Consider the following 13254-nt stretch of genomic DNA (forward strand, 5'->3'; position numbering starts at 1 on the left):
CCCTTGGCGCTTTACCTATTTTGTTGCATTACAACCTGTAATTTAAATGGATTTTTATTTGGATTTCATGTAATGGACATACACAAAATAGTTCAAATTGGTGAAGTGAAATTTAAAAAATTACTTGTTTCAAAAAATTTAAGACAAAAATAACGGAAAAGTGGTGCGTATTCGCACCCTTTGCTATGAAGCCCCTAAATAAAATCTGGTGCAACCAATTACCTTCAGAAGTCACATAATTAGTTAAATAAAGTCCACCTGTGTGTGATCTAAGTGTCACATGATCTCAGTGTATATACACCTGTTCTGAAAGGCCCCAGAGTCTGCAACACCACTAAGCAAGGGGCACCACCAAGCAAGCAGCACCATGAAGACCAAGGAGCTCTCCAAACAGGTCAGGGACAAAGTTGTGGAGAAGTACAGATCAGGGTTGGGTTATAACAAAATATCAGAAACTTTGAACATCCCACGGAGCACCATTAAAACCATTATTAAAAAATGGAAAGAATATGGCACCACAACAAACCTGCCAAGAGAGGGCTGCCCACCATAACTCACAGACCAGGCAAGGAGGGCATTAATCAGAGAGGCAACAAAGAGACCAAAGATAACCCTGAAGGAGCTGCAAAGCTCCACAGCGGAGATTGGAGTATCTGTCCATAGGACCACTTTAAGCCGTACACTCCACAGAGCTGGGCTTTACGGAAGAGTGGCCATAAAAAAGCCATTGCCTAAAGAAAAAAATAAGCAAACAAGTTTGGTGTTCGCCAAAAGTCATGTGGGAGACTCCCCAAACATATGGAATAAGGTTCTCTGGTCAGATGAGACTCAAATTGAGCTTTTTGGCCATCAAGAAAAATGTCTGGCGCAAACCCAACACCTCTCATCACCCCGAGAACACCATCCATGGCAGCATCATGCTTTGGGGATGTTTTTCATCGGCAGGGACTGGGAAACAGGTCAGAATTGAAGGAATGATGGATGCCGCTAAATACAGGGAAATTCTTGAATAGTTATTCCACACTCAAGTTTTCTGTTTTTTTTTGTCTTATTTGTTGTTTGTTTCACAAGAAAAAATATTTTTCATCTTGAAAGTGGTAGGCATGTTGTGTAAATCAAATGATACAAACCCCCCCAAAAAATCCATTTTAATTCCAGGTTGTAAGGCAACAAAATAGGAAAAATGCCAAGGGGGGGTGAATACTTTCGCAAGTCACTGTATCCGATCTAAGAGTATTCCTGGTGTGTGTGTGTGTGTGTGTGTGTGTGTGTGTGTGTTTGTCTTCAGGTTTCTTAAGTACGGGAACCGAGAGAAGATGGCCCAGGAGCTGAGGTTTGGAGACGTGGTGGAGAGACACATGATCGATGGAGACATCGTCCTCTTCAACCGACAGCCCTCTCTACACAAACTCAGCATCATGGCTCATATCGTGAGTGATCTCTCTCTCTCCACATCACACACCCATCCTTCACTTTGGCCCTCCGTCTGGTAACTGTTAGGTTATGCACTGTGCTGACTCCATTTCAACGTCGTGTAGTCAGGAAGAGAACCTCCCTGTCAGAAGTTGGAGATTTTGTGTGATGTGTCTTAGGGTTGTCTGTTTTATACCTGCTTTGTCATGTAGTTATTACTGTTTTGGATGTATCGAGAGTCCACTTTTATTTCAGGCACACCTCAATGAAATCCTTATTGTATTCATCTTTGTCTGTCCTAAAGGCCAAAGTGAAACCTCACAGAACGTTCCGGTTCAACGAGTGTGTGTGCACGCCGTACAACGCTGACTTTGATGGGGACGAGATGAATCTTCACCTTCCCCAGACAGAGGAGGCCAAGGCTGAAGCCCTGGTGCTGATGGGGGTTAGTATCCCCTGTCCTACTTCACCTTTAAACTCCTACAGCACACCACACACCCCTACACGTTGTTCCCTCACCCCTACACGTTGTTCCCTCACCCCTACACGTTGTTCCCTCACCCCTACACGTTGTTCCCTCACCCCTACACGTTGTTCCCTCACCCCTACACGTTGTTCCCTCACCCCTACACGTTGTTCCCTCACCCCTACACGTTGTGCCTCACCCCTACACGTTGTTCCTCACCCACACGTGCCTCACCCCTACACGTTGTGCCTCACCCCTACACGTTGTGCCTCACCCCTACACGTTGTGCCTCACCCCTACACGTTGTTCCCTCACCCCTACACGTTGTTCCCTCACCCCTACACGTTGTTCCCTCACCCCTACACGTTGTGCCTCACCCCTACACGTTGTTCCCTCACCCCTACACGTTGTTCCCTCACCCCTACACGTTGTGCCTCACCCCTACACGTTGTTCCCTCACCCCTACACGTTGTGCCTCACCCCTACACGTTGTTCCCTCACCCCTACACGTTGTTCCCTCACCCCTACACGTTGTTCTCACCCTACACGTTGTCCTCACCCCTACACGTTGTTCCCTCACCCCTACACGTTGTGCCTCACCCCTACACGATGTTGCCTCACCCCTACACGTTGTGCCTCACCCCTACACGTTGTTCCTCACCCCTACACGTTGTTCCTCACCCCTACACGTTGTTCCTCACCCCCTACACGTTGTTCCCTCACCCCTACACGTTGTTCCCTCACCCCTACACGTTGTTGCCTCACCCCTACACGTTGTGCCTCACCCCTACGTTGTTCCCTCACCCTGCGTTGTTCCTCACCCCTACACGTTGTTCCTCACCCCTACACGTTGTTCCTCACCCCTACACGTTGTTCCCTCACCCCCTACACGTTGTTCCTCACCCCTACACGTTGTTCCCTCACCCCTACACGTTGTTCCTCACCCCCTACACGTTGTTGCCTCACCCCTACACGTTGTTCCCTCACCCCTACACGTTGTTCCCTCACCCCTACACGTTGTGCCTCACCCCTACACGTTGTGCCTCACCCCTACACGTTGTGCCTCACCCCTACACGTTGTTCCCTCACCCCTACACGTTGTTCCCTCACCCCTACACGTTGTTCCCTCACCCCTACACGTTGTCCCTCACCCCTACACGTTGTTCCCTCACCCCTACACGTTGTTCCCTCACCCCTACACGTTGTTCCCTCACCCCTACACGTTGTTCCCTCACCCCTACACGTTGTGCCTCACCCCTACACGTTGTTCCCTCACCCCTACACGTTGTTCCCTCACCCCTACACGTTGTTCCCTCACCCCTACACGTTGTTCCCTCACCCCTACACGTTGTCCTCACCCCTACACGTTGTTCCCTCACCCCTACACGTTGTTGCCTCACCCTACACGTTGTCCTCACCCCTACACGTTGTTCCCTCACCCCTACACGTTGTTGCCTCACCCCTACACGTTGTTCCCTCACCCCTACACGTTGTTCCCTCACCCCTACACGTTGTTCCCTCACCCCCTACACGTTGTTCCTCACCCCTACACGTTGTTCCCTCACCCCTACACGTTGTGCCTCACCCCTACACGTTGTTGCCTCACCCCTACACGTTGTTCCCTCACCCCTACACGTTGTTCCCTCACCCCTACACGTTGTGCCTCACCCCTACACGTTGTTCCCTCACCCCTACACGTTGTGCCTCACCCCTACACGTTGTGCCTCACCCCTACACGTTGTGCCTCACCCCTACACGTTGTTCCCTCACCCCTACACGTTGTGCCTCACCCCTACACGTTGTTCCCTCACCCCTACACGTTGTTCCCTCACCCCTACACGTTGTCCTCACCCCTACACGTTGTTGCCTCACCCCTACACGTTGTTCCCTCACCCCTACACGTTGTGCCTCACCCCTACACGTTGTTCCCTCACCCCTACACGTTGTGCCTCACCCCTACACGTTGTTCCCTCACCCCTACACGTTGTGCCTCACCCCTACACGTTGTGCCTCACCCCTACACGTTGTGCCTCACCCCCTACACGTTGTTCCCTCACCCCTACACGTTGTTCCTCACCCCTACACGTTGTTCCCTCACCCCTACACGTTGTTCCCTCACCCCTACACGTTGTTCCCTCACCCCTACACGTTGTTCCTCACCCCTACACGTTGTTCCCTCACCCTACACGTTGTGCCTCACCCCTACACGTTGTTCCCTCACCCCTACACGTTGTTCCTCACCCCTACACGTTGTGCCTCACCCCTACACGTTGTTCCCTCACCCCTACACGTTGTGCCTCACCCCTACACGTTGTTCCCTCACCCCTACACGTTGTTCCCTCACCCCTACACGTTGTTCCCTCACCCCTACACGTTGTGCCCTCACCCCTACACGTTGTGCCTCACCCCTACACGTTGTTCCCTCACCCCTACACGTTGTTCCCTCACCCCTACACGTTGTGCCTCACCCCTACACGTTGTTCCCTCACCCCTACACGTTGTTCCCTCACCCCTACACGTTGTTCCCTCACCCCTACACGTTGTTCCCTCACCCCTACACGTTGTTCCTCACCCTACACGTTGTTCCCTCACCCCTACACGTTGTTCCCTCACCCCTACACGTTGTTCCCTCACACTACGTTGTTCCCTCACCCCTACACGTTGTTCCCTCACCCCTACACGTTGTTCCCTCACCCCTACACGTTGTTCCTCACCCCTACACGTTGTTCCCTCACCCCTACACGTTGTTCCCTCACCCCTACACGTTGTTCCTCACCCTACACGTTGTTCCCTCACCCCTACACGTTGTTCCCTCACCCCTACACGTTGTTCCCTCACCCCTACACGTTGTTCCCTCACCCCTACACGTTGTGCCTCACCCCTACACGTTGTGCCTCACCCCTACACGTTGTGCCTCACCCCTACACGTTGTTGCCTCACCCCTACACGTTGTTCCTCACCCTACACGTTGTTCCTCACCCCTACACGTTGTTCCTCACCCCTACACGTTGTGCCTCACCCCTACACGTTGTTCCCTCACCCCTACACGTTGTTCCTCACCCCTACACGTTGTGCCTCACCCCTACCACGTTGTGCCTCACCCCCTACACGTTGTTCCCTCACCCCTACACGTTGTGCCTCACCCCTACACGTTGTGCCTCACCCCTACACGTTGTTCCCTCACCCCTACACGTTGTTCCCTCACCCCTACACGTTGTTCCCTCACCCCTACACGTTGTTCCCTCACCCCTACACGTTGTTCCCTCACCCCTACACGTTGTGCCTCACCCCTACACGTTGTTCCCTCACCCCTACACGTTGTTCCCTCACCCCTACACGTTGTTCCTCACCCCTACACGTTGTTCCCTCACCCCTACACGTTGTTCCCTCACCCCTACACGTTGTGCCTCACCCCTACACGTTGTGCCTCACCCCTACACGTTGTTCCTCACCCCTACACGTTGTGCCTCACCCCTACACGTTGTGCCTCACCCCTACACGTTGTTCCCTCACCCCTACACGTTGTTCCCTCACCCCTACACGTTGTGCCTCACCCCTACACGTTGTGCCTCACCCCTACACGTTGTTCCCTCACCCCTACACGTTGTTCCCTCACCCCTACACGTTGTTCCCTCACCCCTACACGTTGTTCCCTCACCCCTACACGTTGTTCCCTCACCCCTACACGTTGTTCCCTCACCCCTACACGTTGTTCCCTCACCCCTACACGTTGTTCCCTCACCCCTACACATTGTTCCCTCACCCCTACACATTGTGCCTCACCCCTACACGATGTGCAGCACTCCCATTGACATCAATTAATAATTTACATGAAAGTCCAAGTTGCATGCAGTCTGCCAGCATTTACCTCTTCACCCCACAGTCCACCCCTACACCTACTTCACCCCACAGTCCACCCCTACACCTACAGCACCCCATAGTCCACCTCTACACCTACAGCACCCCATAGTCCACCTCTACACCTACAGCACCCCACAGTCCACCCCTACAACACCCCACAGTCCACCCCTACACCTACAACACCCCACAGTCCACCTCTACACCTACAACACCCCACAGTCCACCCCTACACCTTCAACACCTACAACACCCCACAGTCCACCCCTACACCTTCAACACCTACAACACCCCACAGTCCACCTCTACACCATCAACACCCCTCAGTCCACCCATACAACACCCCATATTCCACCTCTACACCTACAACACACCACAGTCCACCGCTACAACACCCCACAGTCCACCCCTACACCTACAACACCCCACAGTCCACCGCTACAACACCCCACAGTCCACCCCTACACCTTCAACACCTACAACACCCCACAGTCCACCCCTACACCTTCAACACCTACAACACCCCACAGTCCACCTCTACACCATCAACACCCCTCAGTCCACCCATACAACACCCCATATTCCACCCCTACACCTACAACACCCCACAGTCCACCGCTACAACACCCCACAGTCCACCCCTACACCTACAACACCCCACAGTCCACCTCTACAGCACCCCACAGTCCACCCCTACACCTACAACACCCCACAGTCCACCCCTACACCTACAACACCCCACAGTCCACCCCTACACCTACAACACCCCACAGTCCACCCCTACAGCACCCCACAGTCCACCCCTACACCTTCAACACCCCACAGTCCACCCCTACACCTACAACACCCCACAGTCCACCGCTACAACACCCCACAGTCCACCCCTACACCTACAACACCCCACAGTCCACCGCTACAACACCCCACAGTCCACCCCTACACCTACAACACCCCACAGTCCACCGCTACAACACCCCACAGTCCACCCCTACACCTACAACACCCCACAGTCCACCCCTACAACACCCCACAGTCCACCGCTACAACACTCCACAGTCCACCCCTACACCTACAACACCCCACAGTCCACCGCTACAACACCCCACAGTCCACCCCTACACCTACAACACCCCACAGTCCACCCCTACAACACCCCACAGTCCACCCCTACACCTACAGCACCCCACAGTCCACCCCTACACCTACAGCACCCCACAGTCCACCCCTACACCTACAGCACCCCACAGTCCACCCCTACACCTACAGCACCCCACAGTCCACCCCTACAACACCCCACAGTCCACCCCTACACCTACAGCACCCCACAGTCCACCCCTTTACACCTACAGCACCCCACAGTCCACCCCTACACCTACAGCACCCCACAGTCCACCCTACAGCACCCCACAGTCCACCCCTACACCTACAACACCCCACAGTCCACCCCTACACCTACAACACCCCACAGTCCACCCCTACACCTACAACACCCCACAGTCCACCCCTACAACACCCCACAGTCCACCTCTACACCTACAACACCCCACAGTCCACCCCTACACCTTCAACACCTACAACACCCCACAGTCCACCTCTACACCTACAACACCCCACAGTCCACCTCTACACCTACAACACCCAACAGTCCACCCCTACACCTTCAACACCTACAACACCCCACAGTCCACCCCTACACCTTCAACACCTACAACACCCCACAGTCCACCTCTACACCTACAACACCCCACAGTCCACCCCTACACCTCTACACCTACAACACCCCCCAGTCCACCCCTACACCTACAACACCCCACAGTCCACCTCTACACCTACAACACCCCACAGTCCACCCCTACACCTCTACACCTACAACACCCCCCAGTCCACCCCTACACCTACAACACCCCACAGTCCACCTCAACAGTTCTCCTCTCTGTCACTCAGTCTTTAAGCCCAGGTTTAAACAACACTAAACCTGCAGAGCCAAGGTTCTGCTTTCACGCTGACCGTTACTTTTCTAATTTCTCTTTCTGTGTCCCTCCAGACCAAAGCCAACTTGGTGACCCCCAGAAACGGAGAGCCTCTGATTGCTGCTATTCAAGACTTTCTGACAGGTCAGCCATTGTGTCAACGCAATAGGCAGTCATTGTTTGTCGCAGCAGGGCCTGACAGCCAATCAAATGGCTCATTTGTCAGATGATTGAGGCCTTTGACGTCTGGATTATTGAGTGTCTCAAATGGCTCATTGTTAGGTGGAGAAAAGATCAAGGTGCTGACATTGTGACGTGTGTTCAACGTGATGGAAAATGTCTCCCTGGACTGCTCCGATCTGTTCATTGCATTTGATTTGTGTCACAGCTGGTCTCATCTGCCTTGAAAAGAAAACTGTGTCATCTTTATTATGCAGTTGCTTTGCTTGTGTTATCCAGATTGGGGCACTTACCTCTTCTTAAGTCAACACCTTGATGGGATTCTTTATACTGACATTATTATCCACTCTGGTTTTGACATTTGAGACTGAATTCAGGAAGATGAGCTTATGTCAAATCTTCAAGATTGGCTGTTTTTTTAATTTTAAAAATATTTTTTTTAGTGTTTTTTACATTTTGTAAAAGTACAAACCCAGAGCTTTGAAATGGTATATCATGAAACATGGGAAAGTTATGCTTCTTTGGCATTTGATAAACTTGTTATCCCAATATGGAGACAGGTAGGAGAAAAATGCCCTTGAATGTTTTTCACACTTTCTAGAGAGCTCTTCTTCGTTAACGTCCATTCAGCATCGTTCAAACCCTCTTAAGCCTTAGCCCCACCCATTTTAATTAAGAACATTCACATGTCAATTCATGAGTCAGCATGGCATTGTCCTCCAGAAAGTCGTCTCTCGATCAGTGGCAGTCGGTGACGTTTAAAATGAGGGAGGACGATTTGTTTTGAATGAGCATGGCCTTATTTCTATTACAGCATATTGGATGACTGTCATTCATATTCCATTCACCCAGCTCAATGTAACATTGCTAGGTTTAGGCTACTACATGATACTCTAATGTTCCCTATACCCATCATGAGGTTGCTACAACCTAGCCTATGAATGAAAGTTTACAACGTAGGTGCACACAGGTCGAGAGAAAAATGTAACTAATCAAGGTGACAGACAATTACACATTCAATACCGCCTTGCACACTCTGGCCTGCATCTAGCTGATCTAGGGTGTAATCATTAGTCCAACAGTTGCAAACGAGAGTTTCTATTGGACAAATTCAGTTATGTTTATATGTTTCGTTCCGTTTGCTTCCGTTTGCAAAAAAATATTCAACAAAATTGGCGCAAATGAATACAGCCCTGATCACAAGCAAACAGTTCACTTTCACAGCAGCCACATACAAGCAGCATGAACATTTTGCTCGTTGTATATATAATTCCTTCTTGCGTCTACGCGCTCTCCTCCTCTCACCTTTTCCCTTCGCTTGTGAACCTCAGTGCACAACACAGCCGCTGTCTGTGACCAGGCGACAAAACCTTTCCAAGCCAAACCTTCATATCATAGCCGCTAACCGCTACACACGTAGTCACCATATTAGCTAACGACGTTAGTAACGTCATTGTCAACATAGCTACTAGAACTAACACGTTAGTAAACCCGCTACAATCATGCAGTGCAGTCAGCAAGCAGTTTAGCAGGTATACCAGTGGGCCGCGGTGGCAATAAATTAATAAAACCAAAAGCTTACCTTGACTTGGACGAGTTCCAGTGTTTGATTGTAATAGCCAGCTAGCTAACATCGCATCCTTTTCTGTTTGAGCCAGGTGTTTGAGTAGGCTAAACTAGCTAGCTGCATTTGCTAGCTAAGTGAAATTGAAAAAAAGACAACTACAGTACCAGTCAATCTTTGGACACCTATTCATTCAAGGGTCTTCATTTATTTTTACTATTTTCTACATTGTAGAATAAAAGTGAAGACATCAAAACTATGACATAACACATATGTAATCATGTAGTAACCAAAAAAGGGTTCAACAAATCAAAATATATTTGAGATTCTTCAAAGTAGACACCCTTTGCCTTGATGACAGCTTTGCACACTCTTGGCATTCTCTCAACCAGCTTCACCTGGAATGCTTTTCCAACAGTCTTGAAGGAGTTTTCACATATGCTGAGCAGTTGTTGGCTGCTTTTCCTTCACTCTGAGGTCCAACTCATCCCAAACCATCTCAATTGGTTAGAGGTGGGGGGATTGTGGAGGCCAGGTCATCTGATGCAGCACGCCATCACTCTCCTCCTTGGTAAAATAGCCCTTACACAGCCTGGAGGTGTGTTGGGTCATTGTCCTGTTGAAAAACAAATGATAGTCCCACTAAGCCCAAACCAGATGGGATGGCGTATCACTGCAGAATGCTGTGGTAGCCATGCTGGTTAAGTGTGCCTTGAATTCTAAATAAATCACAGACCGTGTCACCAGCAAAGCAACATCACACCATAACACCTCCTCCTCCATGCTTCATGGTGGGAACTACACATGCAGAGATCATCCGTTCACCTACACCGCGTCTCACAAAGACATGGCGTTTGGAACCAAAAATCTCCAATTTGGACTCCAGACCAAAGGACATATTTCCACCGGTCTAATGTCCATTGCTCATGTTTCTTGGCCCAAGCAAGTCTCTTCTTATTATTGGTGTCCTTTAGTAAAGGTTTCTTTGCAGCAATTCGACCATGAAGGCCTGATTCACTCAGTCTCCTCTGAACAGTTGATGTTGAGATGTGTCTGTTACTTGAACTTTGTGGTCCTCTGTAGCTCAGCTGGTAGAGCATGGCGCTTGTAATGCCAGGGTAGTGGGTTCGATCTCCGGGACCACCGATACACAAAAATGTATGCACGCATGACTGTAAGTCGCTTTGGATAAAAGCGTCTGCTAAATGGCATCATATTATTATTAAACATTTATTTGGGCTGCAATTTCTGAGGCTGGAAACTGTAATGAACTTATCCTCTGCAGCAGAGGTAACTCTGGGTCTTCCTTTCCTGTGGCGGTCCTCATGAGAGCCAGTTTCATCATAGCTCTTGATGGTTTTTGCGACTGCACTTGAAGAAACGTTCAAAGTTCTTGAATTTTTCGTATTGACTGACCTTCATGTCTTAAAGTAACGATGGACTGTCGTTTCTCTTTGCTTATTCGAGCTGTGCTTGCCATAATATGGACTTGGTATTTTACCAAATAGGGCTATATTCTGTATACCACCCTTACCTTGTCACCACAACTGATTGGCTCAAACACGTTAAGAAGGAAAGAAATTCCACAAATTAACTTTTAACAAGGCACACCTGTTAATTGAAATGTATTCCAGGTGACTACCTCATGAAGCTGGTTGAGATAATGCCAAGAGTGTGCAAAGCTGTCATCAAGGCAAAGGGTGGCTATTTGAAGAATCTCAAATATAACATTTAATTTGATTTGTATATCACTTTTTTGGTTACTACATGATTCCATATCTGTTATTTCATAGTTTTGATGTCTTCACTATTATTCTTCAATGTAGAAAATAGTAAGAAATTAAGAAAAAACATTGAATGAGTAGGTGTGTCCGAACTTTTGACTGGTAGTGTAAATATAGCTATCTTGCTCTCTCACTCTCTTCCTTCTCCTTCATTTTTTAACAAATTAATCTGTTCAAAACTGTTCAAGTATTGTCTTTCTCTCTCTGAGTAAACTACTCACCACATGTTATGCACTGCAGTGCTAGCTAGCTGTAGCTTATGCTTTCAGTACTAGATTAATTATCTGATCCTTTGATTGGGTGGACAACATGTCAGTTCATGCTGCATAAATTCTGATAGGTTAAAGGACGTTCTCCGGAAGTTGTCATAATTTCTCTTCAAGTCTATGGAAGGGTGTGAAAACCATGAGCCTCCTAGGTTTTGTATTGTAGCCAATGTACCCAGAGGAGGACAGAAGCTAGCTGTCCTCCGGCTACACCATGGTGCTACCCTACAGAGTGCTGCTGAGACTACTGTAGACCTTCATTGCAAAACAGTGTGTTTTAATAAATTATTTGGTGACGTGAATATATTTAGTATAGTTTCATCTAAGAAGGATAACTTCTTGAAAGTTTTCACTATTTTTAATTTGATAATTGGTGGTCCTCTGTAGCTCAGCTGGTAGAGCATGGCGCTTGTAACGCCAGGGTAGTGGGTTCGATCTCCGGGACCACCCATACACAAAAATGTATGCATGCATGACTGTAAGTCGCTTTGGATAAAAGCGTCTGCTAAATGGCATATTATTATTATTATTATTATTATTATTATTATTATTATAATTCACTGGGGATGGTCCTCCCCTTCCTCTATGATCTCCCTCCATTATCTCAGCCAATCATGGAGCCTGTCTTTCTCCCTACAGAGCTCAGTGCTTTCTCATTGGCTAAACTAGGCTCTTAATTTAATATTCATATTTACGGATCCCAGACAAGTTTGTAATTAAGTAATATGAAAGTTCACATGTTCAAGAAGTATTTTCTGCAACAAAAAATTATAATATATTCTTCTTTGGTTTTTTTTTTACGACTCTACTGTGGAGTAGGAAATAGCGTCAAACGCCTACGATCCTGAATCCGGTCATATTTGTAGGAATGTCAAAAATGACATCTCTGTATTTATCATATTTGGAGAAAGTGTAGCCTAATATTTCTTAGGCTGTTTCTTAGGAGCACAATAGCTGTATGTTTCAGACTCCACGTTTCACCCCTACTGTGTCCTCCTCTTCTCCTCTCTCCTTTCTTCACAGGAGCCTACCTGTTGACCCTAAAGGACACGTTCTTCGACAGGTCTAAAGCCTGCCAGATAGTCGCCTCTATCCTGGTTGGGGTGGATGAGAAGATCAAGATAGCTCTCCACACCCAGCCATACTCAAGGTATGGTATGGCTCTCCTTGGTTGGCTGAATTTAGTGATGGACTGTTTATTGGATTTTGGGCTGATATCTGTTCTCTGTCATGAGAAAAATAAAAAATAAAGTCACTGGGAGTCATGTAGAGTGACTTTCTTTAGTAGTTAAATATCAGTTGGTCTGCAACTCGTCAATCATTTGGGTGTTGGTCTTTAACTGTTGTCTGTTGTTAGTCCATCATGACTCTGTTGTCTGTTGTTAGCCGATGACTCTGTTGTCTGTTGTTAGCCGATGACTCTGTTGTCTGTTGTTAGCCGATGACTCTGTTGTCTGTTGTTAGCCGATGACTCTGTTGTCTGTTGTTAGCCGATGACTCTGTTGTCTGTTGTTAGCCGATGACTCTGTTGTCTGTTGTTAGCCGATGACTCTGTTGTCTGTTGTTAGCCGATGACTCTGTTGTCTGTTGTTAGCCGATGACTCTGTTGTCTGTTGTTAGCCGATGACTCTGTTGTCTGTTGTTAGTCCATCATGACTCTGTTGTCTGTTGTTAGTCCATCATGACTCTGTTGTCTGTTGTTAGCCGATGACTCTGTTGTCTGTTGTTAGTCCATCATGACTCTGTTGTCTGT

At 48.6% G+C, this 13254-nt stretch overlaps 1 protein-coding gene across 1 annotated transcript in view; it reads left to right on the plus strand.

Moving 5' to 3' along the window:
- LOC121530815 (DNA-directed RNA polymerase III subunit RPC1) overlaps nucleotides 1–13254 on the plus strand; it is a 66129-nt gene that overhangs the window by 13830 nt on the left and 39045 nt on the right. Inside the window, 4 exon segments of the mRNA XM_045217521.1 lie at nucleotides 1289–1430; nucleotides 1718–1858; nucleotides 7782–7851; nucleotides 12525–12651. Of these exon segments, the coding sequence (XP_045073456.1) occupies nucleotides 1289–1430; nucleotides 1718–1858; nucleotides 7782–7851; nucleotides 12525–12651 (480 nt within the window).

Source organism: Coregonus clupeaformis, unplaced genomic scaffold, assembly GCF_020615455.1.
Source record: "Coregonus clupeaformis isolate EN_2021a unplaced genomic scaffold, ASM2061545v1 scaf1090, whole genome shotgun sequence".
NCBI lineage: Eukaryota > Metazoa > Chordata > Actinopteri > Salmoniformes > Salmonidae > Coregonus > Coregonus clupeaformis.